At 35.3% G+C, this 12,325-nt stretch overlaps 1 protein-coding gene across 1 annotated transcript; it reads left to right on the top strand.

Moving 5' to 3' along the window:
- The first annotated feature begins 4,468 nt into the window (after positions 1-4,468).
- Positions 4,469-5,403, top strand: LOC114356423 (uncharacterized). The gene is made up of 2 exons (XM_028309588.1): positions 4,469-4,687; positions 5,044-5,403. Exons 1-2 carry the CDS (start codon positions 4,469-4,471, stop codon positions 5,236-5,238), a joined length of 414 nt encoding a protein of 137 aa, XP_028165389.1. The 3' UTR covers positions 5,239-5,403.
- Positions 5,404-12,325: the final 6,922 nt, after the last annotated feature.

Here is a 12,325-nt window from a genome sequence, read left to right on the forward strand (position 1 = left end):
CCTAATAGCACCTGCACGAATAGCATCTGTCCTTTTCCACTTCTATTGATATTATGGACCGGTGATTTTCGTGGAATTTTTATATTGATAGGTGCTCTAAGTGGAACAGGCCATGTGCTATTCGTGCGGGTGCTATTTGGGCGGGTGCTCAAAATGGAATACGTCTAATAACAGTAATAACTGTATTCAGTGTCTTCTAATTACCATGATTATTATCTTCAGAATTTTTTCACAAAGGTGCCTAAACCCATTTCTTGACTGCAGTCATCTTTCAATTATGATCTGCTGCACTTGCGATCACCAAGTCCAGACAAGTTTCGCCAGTCAATGTTTTGGCTGTTCTTTCTGCACTACAGAGATTCAAAATTACGTAATCATGAATAAAATTGTAAATGTTCGCGAGCGGAGGTGAACGCGTGTTTACGAACAAAGGGAAAGGTGCAGATTTGGAACGACGTAAATCAAAAGGATGTTTTATTAAACACTCTTGCGCCGGGAATTCAAATTAAGTGGCGGTGTCGATGTTAAGTTAATGTGGAATTAGAATTGGGTATTAATTAACTAAGTTTGTTCGAAGGAAGTTAATATTAGCATCATCGTGGTTAGTTGTGTTCTGCTGTTTTTGACGTTTTCCTTTTTTCTGTCGAGGATACAAACAATATTTTTAAGAATTGATTTTTAACGATTTTATAAGTTTAAAAAAGCTTGCAGAAAGTAGCAACTAGCTTAATAGGTACTACATCTTTTGTCATGGATAACTGAAAGAATAAGCATAAAATAATATAGACATATAACGCAATAATTATGTGTGTCAATATTACAAGAAGGCGCTGGAAGGCACTGGATGCAGGCCGCTACCAACCGTGCGATGCGGAAGTCATTGGGGGAGGCCTATGTTCAGCAGTGGACGTCCTGTGGCTGAAAATTAAATGATGATGATGATTGCAAGAAGTGTCAGGCATTTGTTTGTCCTCCTAACACCTGTCAAAAGTAAGGTTTATTACGTTATGGACAGTTGTATTCGAAATTTTAACGGCATGACAAAAACAGTCACCATTTTTACTAAAGGTCTAGTCACCTAGATGAAAATTGTATAGTGCTATTATTTAAAGNTTGTTTTTTGTGCTTACGAAATATTTCAGTTGATGGTATTTCTTAATAATAAGCGTTGCAGTTTTTACTAAAACTTTTACCCTTAATTATTTTTCTACGGAAAATATATGGGTATCCAAACAATTCAGTTGATTCGAGTACAATTTAAGCCAGCTTCCTTTCCACTTCCCAAGCGACATTATTGATGTCACCAGCAAGATTTACTTACGTACAAATGGTCAATAGCTGACCGTTTTGCATTAACATTTGAATACAAAGTCGGCCATTTAATTCGGTCGTATAAATCACGGGACCTTCGGGACAAATTAAACGTTATTCTTTCGTGCCGAATTCCTTTTGGAGTTTTATTGGAATTTTTGCCGAGTGTACGTGCCAATAAACAGTGTTTAACGTTTGGAACGGGCGCCCCAGCATTTAGCGCTTGTCAATCGCACACACACGCGCGCGCACGGTATGCAAACGAGGATAGTACAGGATCCAACGTGTTTACGGGTGCTTTTGTAGGGGGATGGGATGGTTTTGATACTTGCAACCATCACCATAGCTAAAAAAATAATCAAGCATCGGTGTTTGGTAGGAACGTTTAGTTGCTTAAGTACCTACGAGGACTTACCTACCTAGTGCATGAACTCCTCTGCTTGTTAATTTAAAAATTGTTTCCTTTGGACAATCTAGTTTATCAATGCTAATAAGTTAGTAGTACGGAACGGTTGATGGATTGTATTTTATACTAAAAAGAAGATTCAGGCGTCTAAATTGATTATTATACGCTATATTTGTATGTTTCCCATACAAATTGGTCACAGAGCATATTTGAAACTAAATGCTGACTAGCCATTATTATTTTAAACCTTCGAAAAGGGCAACATAAAAACCCATGACGAATAGTTTATCTCTAACAAAAGCATTGTTAAGGTGACCTACATTTTGTGTATTTGTAACGAATATGACTCATATCCTTGAAACGCTTAGCTGTTTACAAAAATGTAGTAAACAACTAATGCCGAGATTATTTGTTGTGAAATACGTTTATGTTGCTATGGAAGTTTTTGTCTTATCTATGGCGATAATCCATTATTGTTTCTCAAACTTTGGAGCACACAAGGTTAATAATGTTCACAATTAGGTTCTCTTGAAGGTAGGTATCGTAGATAATTTTAAAGTCAATATAAAAATATGATTTATTTCAGTGCATACATTTTTTATAACAAAGTCGCCGGGGTCTCCTAAAAAGTAAACTAAAGAAGGTACTTATGATGGAATGGATCGTAAGATACTAATATAAAATTTTATGTATTAAGCTGTCTAAAATATATTGACAGATGATATTATACTCAATTAATAACAAGCAAAAGTACTTTGATAATTTGGTACAAACTATCTAATAATTCAGTTTCTACATAATTAAATTTTGCAAAAAGTATCAAGCAATATAATCACGCTACAACCTCTAGATCCCAGAATTGTCCCTTTAACACGAGGCGGAGGCGAATAACAAAATAAAATACAATACAAAAAGCGTAAAAGAGAACGTATTGATTTGGAGGAATTTTTATTAGTAGGTGTTACCTACGGGGACGATTTGCCTGCGTTTTATTGTTTCCTTTGTCGCAGTGGTTGGGGCGGAAAGCATGCAGGAAAAAGTCAAGTTGCAAAGGGGTTTCTAATTTTCTTTTGCTAAGCATTTTGCTGAATTTATCGATACTGACATTTTCGCCGGTATAGTAGTTACTTGCAATTTCTAAATCCACTTTCAAAGTTATCAATAAATACAAGTACATTGTTATCCACTTTACAAATTTTAATTTTTCGTTCATTAAGTCATAATACTCCAGGGCTGTTACAATGGAGAGTTATAAGGATAAGTGATGCCTAATGTTCACCATAGGACTTCGGAAAGCTAGACATTTTGGGAAAATTTCGTTTTCCTTGCACTTCGAGTGATACAATACTACATTTTGAAGTGTACTTACTTTTACTATACATTTCTACACTAAAATTACTTTGTTTAAAAATAAAAATCTACCTACTGATTATTTGAAACTGCTCTGTGTGTCTCAGCCTTATTGCTCTTTGTGTAGAGTTTAGAATTTAAAGCTTCGTGGAAGCTTTATTTATAGCTCACATCCTATGTAATAAAACATGCTGTTTTGACTTACAAAATGGGCAGTCTATTTACTTTGGTACCTACTAAAGAAATATATCTCCTATCAGTTTGCAGTTAGCAAACTTACGGCTCTTCCATTATTTGCATTTATTTAAAAGAGGCGCTTACTGAAAAAAAAAAAACAATGTAACTAAACAGAAAACAAGTTATTATTTTCATGTTTTTAGTCACTTGTTTGCAGTTCATTTATTATCAAAAACATGGGAAAATCTAAAGTTTTTAAATTGGTATCGTAAACTTTCCTCTGGTTTCCAGCTCAGAGGCATAATTTGATCTTATTTATTAAATTTTGTCAACATGTACAATATAAGATTTTAAACTTTCGCGTTCCATTTCAACTAAAATAGCTTAATTAAATGCTTGTGACCACGGCTGGTCAAGCCATAAGTGAGTACATAATGTTCCCATTCACAAATGTCGCGTTAAGACTCGTGTCTTTCTAAAGGTCTCTATTTATTTATGGAGTTTTACGATGTACCTATGGTATTGTACCCCCTACTGGTCGTCCTCTTCCTACTACAGTACGCCACATGGCCATAGCATGGGTTTTATCAAAGGTACAATAAATTGGTATTAGCGTATTTATCACTCGCAACGAGGCGTAGGTTTTTATCATCTGCAGATCCGTGTAACTTAAATTGTATTATAGTCTTAAAAGCTGATACGAAATACTAGACTAGTGGTTTTCTGTGGCTTCTTTCAAGTGGGTACCTAAATAAAATAAAGAGTATAAACTGCTGTCTTACGTGGGTGTTCTTTTTGGCACTAATTCTATGCTTACTATTTATGTACCAGATCTAATGTGAATTAAGTAAAGATGCCTTTCTTTTTTTCTTCATAATTTGTGTGCTTTAATCATTCCTGACTTCGGATAACGTCACATAACGCTAAAATTCGCTAGGAAGATTCGAATCTGTCAAAAAGCTAAGTAAGAATCACACTTATTTTAACTTATTTCAGAATTATTTTCATAGATAAAATAAACAAACATACATTTTTTATATTAATCACTAATATAAAGATTGCCAAAAACTTAATAATATAGATATCTGAATCCTAATCACGTTTTGCCATTTATAACAATTATCAAAAGTAAATGAATCGTAACCGTTAATAGTATTTATTGGCCGCCGACCACTTGCAAGTCGGCCACACCTGGATTTGTTCTGAGGCAGCACACATAGAACCATGATGCTTAAGTGCTTCACCTTCCTGCTACTCGTGGCTGCGGCCCAAGCTCTGACCTACGTCATCAAGGAAGAGCCCAAGGCAAGCGAAACTGGTGCCCGTGCCAGTACTGTACCAGCTCCGACCCTGGAACACCTTAACACGTTCCTGGAGCCTTTCATGGGCACCGCCATTACATGGAGCCCCGGCGAGGGATCCAATAATATTCTTGGATACAAGGTATGTGCTATAATTTTTTTTAATTATTTTTTTAAGTTGTTTATTCCCCTCTGTGTAAATGATATATTTAAACCACAACCCTCTTTATTTTAAAAGAAAATACATTTAATAATGCTGTTTGTTTTGTGCAAAATAGCTGTGAATAATAAAATTATCTAAAACCAAAAAAAAAACATCATTCATTCGAACTTGTAAGATTTTCTTTCCGGTTACTTGTCTAACCAAGTACTCCATATTATCTGAAGAAGCTCATCTACCATTCGAATCTTTCCAAATAATGTCATCAAGAGACAAACCTAATCATTTCCATTTCATAAAGTTTTTACGGTAAAATATCATCCACACTTCTTCTCCAGGTGACGTCATGGATACAATCCGGTTCGAACAACATGTTCTCCCGGTACCAAGACGTGTACGCGTACGGACCCGGCCAGACCATGGCGGTGGTCGCGCCCCTGTACCAGTACACCTGGTTCCGTTTCGTGGTACAGGCCTTCAATAGCGAGGGGTACAGCGTGGAGTCCAACGCCTGGCGGGCAATCATCATTTAAGGAGAAAGATACAGTAGAAAGAGACAGAAGAAAGAAGAAAATTAGGACAATATGTATACATATTTTTTTAAACTTTCATGGTCACTAACATAATTATTATTACAGACGGGATTGCTACCAGGTACCATAATTTTGAGTTTCCGATATTTTCAGCACTGTTGCAAGCGCCATGGTCACGCAGTAACTGAAATTAAGGTACATGGTAGCAATCCCGTCAGAAAAAATTATTAAATTAGGACAATATTGTGGCTATTATATGGCTTTCGTCTCTCAAATAAACATTGATTGTCGTATTTGTCTAATAATTTTAAAGTATTTTATTTTAATTAAACGCAAATCCATACGCACCGTTTCGATGTTTTCTTGTATGATGCATGTCATACTTTTTACTGCTTTAGATAATTTTCAGTTACGAGTATAACTATGGTCATAATCGTTGAATGTGAAAGCACAGAATAATAATAAGTACTACGTAAGTCATAAATAAATTATTCAATTTATCGGGATCCCTAAAATCAAAAGGGATTTTTCTAAGTATGAACCAAAGTTAACAGGACCTACCTACCTTACTCATTGATGAGACAGGCAGATAACAGAGGCCTAGGGGGCTTTACATAGGTGCATACAGGATGATAATTAAGTCTAAAATTCCATCGGTTTTTTTAATTCAGAGATCTCCAAGCTTTCTATTCTTATCATTATGTTACTACCATTTACTGTTTCTTGGTTTTCAAGGGGTTTTATTGAAACAGTGCATAAATCGTATCACCTGGTGTTGTAAGGACCCCTTGTAGATCGCAATCGGCCCCTGGGTGTCGATCTTAACTAATTTAATCTATCAATGTCATTACACGATATGATTTTATCTATCGATAGAATAACTATTTATTACTCAATACAACAGTAGCTTATCACGCTATAACTACAAAAATGTAGGTATCAGTAATATTCAGCGGATGAATAATTAAAATGTACTCAAATGAAGCCATCGCCATTTAACTTTTACAGGCTATTTAATTTACTTCAGACGAATCTGTAGATCTGAAACATAGGACAAAAATAACCAACAGCTCACTAGAACGAAACTTTTTCCTAACAGTTTTTAGTGCAGGCTTAGCTAAAATACCTACTTTACTACCCTCTGTATTGCATGAATCAAAGATTTTCAAAGAGTAAATCTGCTTTTAATGTGTTGTGTCTCCCGTGATTATCATTATTATCTTGTCTCTACTCTACTCATATCATCAGACATTCTTCAGCTAATCCATTTCTTGACCGTAGCCATCTTTCAAATACGATCTGCTGCACTTGCCATCTAAGTTCCACAACGTCAGTCAATGTTTTGGCTGTTCTATCTACACTATAACAATTCAAAATTACGTAATCATGAATAAAATTGTAAATGTTCGCGAGCGGAGGTGAACGCGTGTTTGCGAACAAAGGGAAAGGTGCAGATTTGGAACGATGTAAATCAAAAGGATGTTTTATTAAACACTCTTGCGCCGGGAATTCAAATTAAGTGGCGGTGTCGATGTTAAGTTAATGTGGAATTAGAATTGGGTATTAATTAACTAAGTTTGTACGAGGAAAGTTAATATTAGCATCGTGGTTAGTTGTGTTCTGCTGTTTTTGACGTTTTCCTTTTTTCTGTTGAGGATACAAACAATATTTTTAGGAATTGATTTGTAACGATTTTATAAGTTTAAAAAGCTTGTAGAAAGTGGCGATTAGCTTAATAGGTGCTACATCTTTTGTCAAAGATAACTGAAAGAATAAGCATAAAATAATATAGACATATTATAATGCAACAGGTATGTGTGTCAATATTGCAAGAAGTGTCAGGCATTTGTATAGGTCCTCCTGACACTTGTTCAATGTAAGGTTTAATTACGTTATGCACAATAAGTATTGTCTCGATGTGGCATCGTCTGTACAATTTAATATTGCATGCTCAATATGAGCAATCTGTTGTAACGAATTTTATGCCCAAACAACTGCAAACTGTACACAGAAAAAGCAATAAATAAACTCTATTCTATTCTATTCACATTTGTAAGAGAAATTTTATCAGCACGACAAAGACACCAGTCTCCATTTTACTAAAGGTCTAGTCACCTAGGTGAAAATTTTATATGGATCTTCTTTATTTAAAGCCCGTTCCACACTAGCAACCCATAAGATTTCCACCTCAGCGTTCCCGTTCGAAATATTTACTTGTACTTTCGGCAAATACACTCGGCGTCTTGGTGTAACTCGTACAAGAAAATTAAGCTTGTTTAATCATGTTCGTGTGTACACAGCCTTTTGCGACGCACCGGGCTTTTTGTTTCGGTGTGTAAACATTCATTTAATTAATGAGATACGGTTTTAATCTTTTTAGAGATGTTGAGGGCTTGGGAAGGTAAATAACTATTTTAGATGCTTCTGCAGTCGGCTCTGCGATTGAGTGCTCTGTGTGAGGTAAATAGTCATTGATAAGGCATAGTTACCTATTCAAAATGAGAATTGTGAATTGCACCCACTAAAATTAATACTGCGCCATTCTCTGCGCAAGACTTCTTTGTACATATCGGACAAATAATAAATGTTAATTTTTTAATTAGGTAGGTACTTTATTATTTTGTTTACCTATCCGGAAGCTTAAAATACATCGATCACTGTGCATAAAGTCGTCTTAAATTCCAGATAAACAAAACACCGTCGCGAACTAATTATTCACGGTCATTAATAAGAAGTACCAGGAGAACAGAACTCTACTGGAGCGAACTTCGTATCTCCTAACTACTAAAAGATGGTAATGAAGCAAACTCACCTTTATCTATTCGTCCCTTTTACACGTATTGGAAAGTCCTACGGTTGTCTCCCTCGCCGGCTGTCATACCCACGACGGCGATCCGGACGGTGACAAGAAATTAATTAGGGGAGCCCCGAGGAAAATAATGGTGTGCCTTGATTTTTAAATGAAATTTATTTTCTCCACTTCATTTATTCTGGCGACATGACACTTCGGAAATTATTAGACTTTACAAGGGATTTCGTTCGTAAGGTTTCAGTGTTTACCTTCCTCGCGGTGTAATTTGATTTTTTCCTTGTTGCGTTTCCAGTGGAAGGTGTTTTTGATAAGATATTTTAATTGGATTTCTTTTGATTCCATTCAAAAATTTTTGTGTGAAGGAAAAGTTGCTTTAATTTTTATGCTCTGCTCAAAATCCATCAAGAAGCACTAGGATCGAATGTAAGACAGCAGCCAACTCATTTTCCGTAAAGAAATCTGGTCCAAATTCCAATGCTCGAAGGGAAAGGTCAGTTAGAGGAAGTTAGGCTAGAGTTAGGTAATCAGAGACGGTGTTTGGTATGAAGTAACTATTGGTGTTGTTTATCCAATATTTAGTACATATTTCCACATTGTTGCCAAAACTTCCTAAACCATTTCTTCAGTTCAAATTTAATGTTGATCGTTTTACAAACATAGCTCCTCTATTTCAACACACCCAATATCAAAACCCACGTCGACTGATGTCCAACATCAACACATCACGCCACTCATTCATTTTTCACGCGAAAATAGCGTTTGTTTTAAAGATCTGAAGTGTCAAAAAGGCACGATTTATCTTCGGCAGTTTACACGTGCTAAGCGTCGAATAATGCTTAAAATTTTTCCATCCACCCGTCAAACTGTTGACGGGACTCAATTTTTCTACCATCTCTCACCAATACAGCTTCAGATATTAAAGACTCTGTTGGTTCCAGAATAAGATTCATTATGCACAAATATTGCTATAGAGCTTCGAAACGTGCATGGAAAAGTTTCTTTACCTACCTATTTAAGTTGACAGAGAGCTATTATTTTTTTGAAAATTGATATTGTTGGGCTTTCCAATTATTTATCAACATCTTCCACTTTGGTTTTTCCCTTTGAAGCTGCACTCCGGAGAATATTGTCTATTTCTTTTCATTTAAAAAAATCCATACAGTTTTTGAATAGTTTACATATTTTATTCTTCTTTTGTATTATTAGTTGGTGAAAGTTTGATTTGCTTTGCGTGTTAAGCACGTTTTCGTGCAGCAAATTTTTATTTAATTATTTATTGAGTAATTTCCATGGTTTGCTATCGATAGTTGAAAACAACAATAATGTTACACCTAATAGCACCCATTATGTGCTTTGTTAATAATTTTGTTATGGTCAGCTACATGATGTTTTTATTTCTAAAATATAATATCTCTCCAGTTTGACACTCAAATAGTTATTTTTAAGCATACGTACACGTCCTATCTATGATTTATTAATAATCTTTCCTTGGAGCTCTCCTTCACTCAACCAAATATGATAAAAAACGTACGATTACAATCATGGAGTAAATCATTCTTTAATCAATAAATTAGTCAGCATGTTTGTCAGATACGCATAATTAATAAGTTTGTACGGACAATTGAAGATACTGACAACGTTATAATTATCGTTGGGGTAATCCTCTTATCGTTAGAGCTATTAACCAATTTAAGCTATCATTGTTTTGCAGTTAAAATTATCATTTAAGTAGTAACCAGATACTTTGGTCCAACATGCTAAAGGTAGAGCAAACCCTCTGTAAATCCCAATACCAAATTGAACTTAATGAAAAGTCCGACACTCCACTAGATGGAAAATCATTACCTCATATTGACAACGTTCCGCCACTATCAGATCACGATTACCACGTAATCAACCCTTAACACGAACGCCACTAATTGCACGGCCTGATTTCACAAGGATTTAGCTTCATTTGACACGACCGCGGGCTTTGTACGGTTGTTAAGTGAACAGTTTGCTTTTAATAAGTTGATGATAGCAAGTTTTTTTCTCGTACAATGAACGATAATAATTTTAAAAGATAGACATTTAATTTCCCATCCACGTATCTTGTGTGGGTGGTAAAAAAATGTCACTCAGATTGAATTGAAACCAAATCCCGGAGTTTTTCATCCATATTTCATACAACTGACGATGCAGACGGTGTTTTAAGTCTTAAAAATTCGGCGTTCTAAAATCTTTTGAAGAACAATGTTTTTCGAACGCACTTTCCAATCTCAAATCATCCAAGATGAGCTCTACGGGTCGAAAACAAGTAAAAGTAAGCCATCAAGCAAGAGGAGGACCGCGTTTCATGTCGTCAAGGACAAAGNGGTACTTTATTATTTTGTTTACCTATCCGGAAGCTTAAAATACATCGATCACTGTGCATAAAGTCGTCTTAAATTTCAGATAAACAAAACACCGTCGCGAACTAATTATTCACGGTCATTAATAAGAAGTACCAGGAGAACAGAACTCTACTGGAGCGAACTTCGTATCTCCTAACTACTAAAAGATGGTAATGAAGCAAACTCACCTTTATCTATTCGTCCCTTTTACACGTATTGAAAAGTCCTACGGTTGTCTCCCTCTCCCCGGCTGTCATACCCACGACGGCGATCCGGACGGTGACAAGAAATTAATTAGGGGAGCCCCGAGGAAAATAATGGTGTGCCTTGATTTTTAAATGAAATTTATTTTCTCCACTTCATTTATTCTGGCGACATGACACTTCGGAAATTATTAGACTTTACAAGGGATTTCGTTCGTAAGGTCTCAGTGTTTACCTTCCTCGCGGTGTAATTTGATTTTTTCCTTGTTGCGTTTCCAGTGGAAGGTGTTTTTGATAAGATATTTTAATTGGATTTCTTTTGATTCCATTCAGAAATATTTGTGTGAATGAAAAGTTGCCTTAATTTTTTATGCTCTGTTCAAAATCCAGTCAGAACCACTAGTATCGAATGTAAGACAGCAGCTTTCTTAAGAAATTGTATCTTAAGTAATATAAATCTGGTCCAATGCTCAAAGGGAAAGGTCAAGATTAAGTTAGGCTAGAGTTAATCACAGACTGGAACACTGACAGAGTATGAAATAACTATCATGCATGGTGTTATCCAATATTTAGTGCTTCCACATTCCTGTCAAAACTTCCTAAACCATTTCTTCAGTTCAATTAATGTTGATCGTTTTACAAACATAGCTCCTCTATTTCAACACACCCAATATCAAAACCCACGTCGACTGATGTCCAACATCAACACATCACGCCACTCATTCATTTTTCACACGAAAATAGCGTTTGTTTTAAAGATCTGAAGTGTCAAAAAGGCACGATTTATCTTCGGCAGTTTACACATGCTAAGCGTCGAATAATGCTTAAAATTTTTCCATCCACCCGTCAAACTGTTGACGGGACTCAATTTTTCTACCATCTCTCACCAATACAGCTTCAGATATTAAAGACTCTGTTGGTTCCAGAATAAGATTCATTATGCACAAATATTGTTATAGAGCTTTGAAACGAGCATGGAAAAGTTTGTTTACCTACCTATTTAAGTTGACAGAGAGATATTAATTTTTTGAAAATGGATTTTGTTAGGCTTTCCAATTATTTACCATTATTTTCCACCTTGGTTCCCTTTGAAGCTGTAGGAGAATATTGTCTATTCCTTTCGTTTAAAATCCATTAAATGTTTGGGTAGGCAATAAAGTACTTATATAATATTCTTCTTTGCATTTATTAGTTGGTGAAAGTTTGATTTGATTTGCGTGTCGAGCATGTTTTCGTGCTGTAAATTTTTATTAAATTATTTATTGAGTAATTTCCATGGTTTGCTATCGATGGTTGAAAACAACAGTAATGTTACATCTAATAGCACCCATTATGTGCTTTGTTAATAATTTTGTTATGGTTAGCTACATGATGTTTTTATTTCTAAAATATATCTCTCCAGTTTGATACTCAAATAGTTATTTTTAAGCATGTCCTATCTATGATTAATCTTTCCTTAAGAGCTCTCTTTCTCTTAACCAAATATGATAAAAAACGTACGATTACAATCATGAAGTAAATCATTCTTTAATCAATAAATTAGTCAGCATGTTTGTTAGATACGCATAATTAACAATATTGTACGGACAATTTCAGATACTGATTACCTACCTACGTTAATCTTTGGGATAATCCTCTTATCGAGTGAGCTATTCAACAGTTATTATAAGTTGATTAAGCTATCATTGTTTTGTAGTTAA

The sequence above is a fragment of the Ostrinia furnacalis genome, unplaced genomic scaffold, assembly GCF_004193835.3.
Source record: "Ostrinia furnacalis isolate ACB-3 unplaced genomic scaffold, ASM419383v2 OfSCF2804, whole genome shotgun sequence".
Lineage (NCBI taxonomy): Eukaryota > Metazoa > Arthropoda > Insecta > Lepidoptera > Crambidae > Ostrinia > Ostrinia furnacalis.

What these genes read in the sequence shown, in the direction of transcription:
- LOC114356423 (XM_028309588.1), top strand. Translation starts at nt 4,469, where the DNA reads ATGATGCTTAAGTGCTTCACCTTCCTGCTACTCGTGGCTGCGGCCCAA. An exon ending in ATAATATTCTTGGATACAAG is followed by an intron (nt 4,688 to 5,043) that starts GTATGTGCTATA and finishes CTTCTTCTCCAG; the next exon opens with GTGACGTCATGGATACAATC.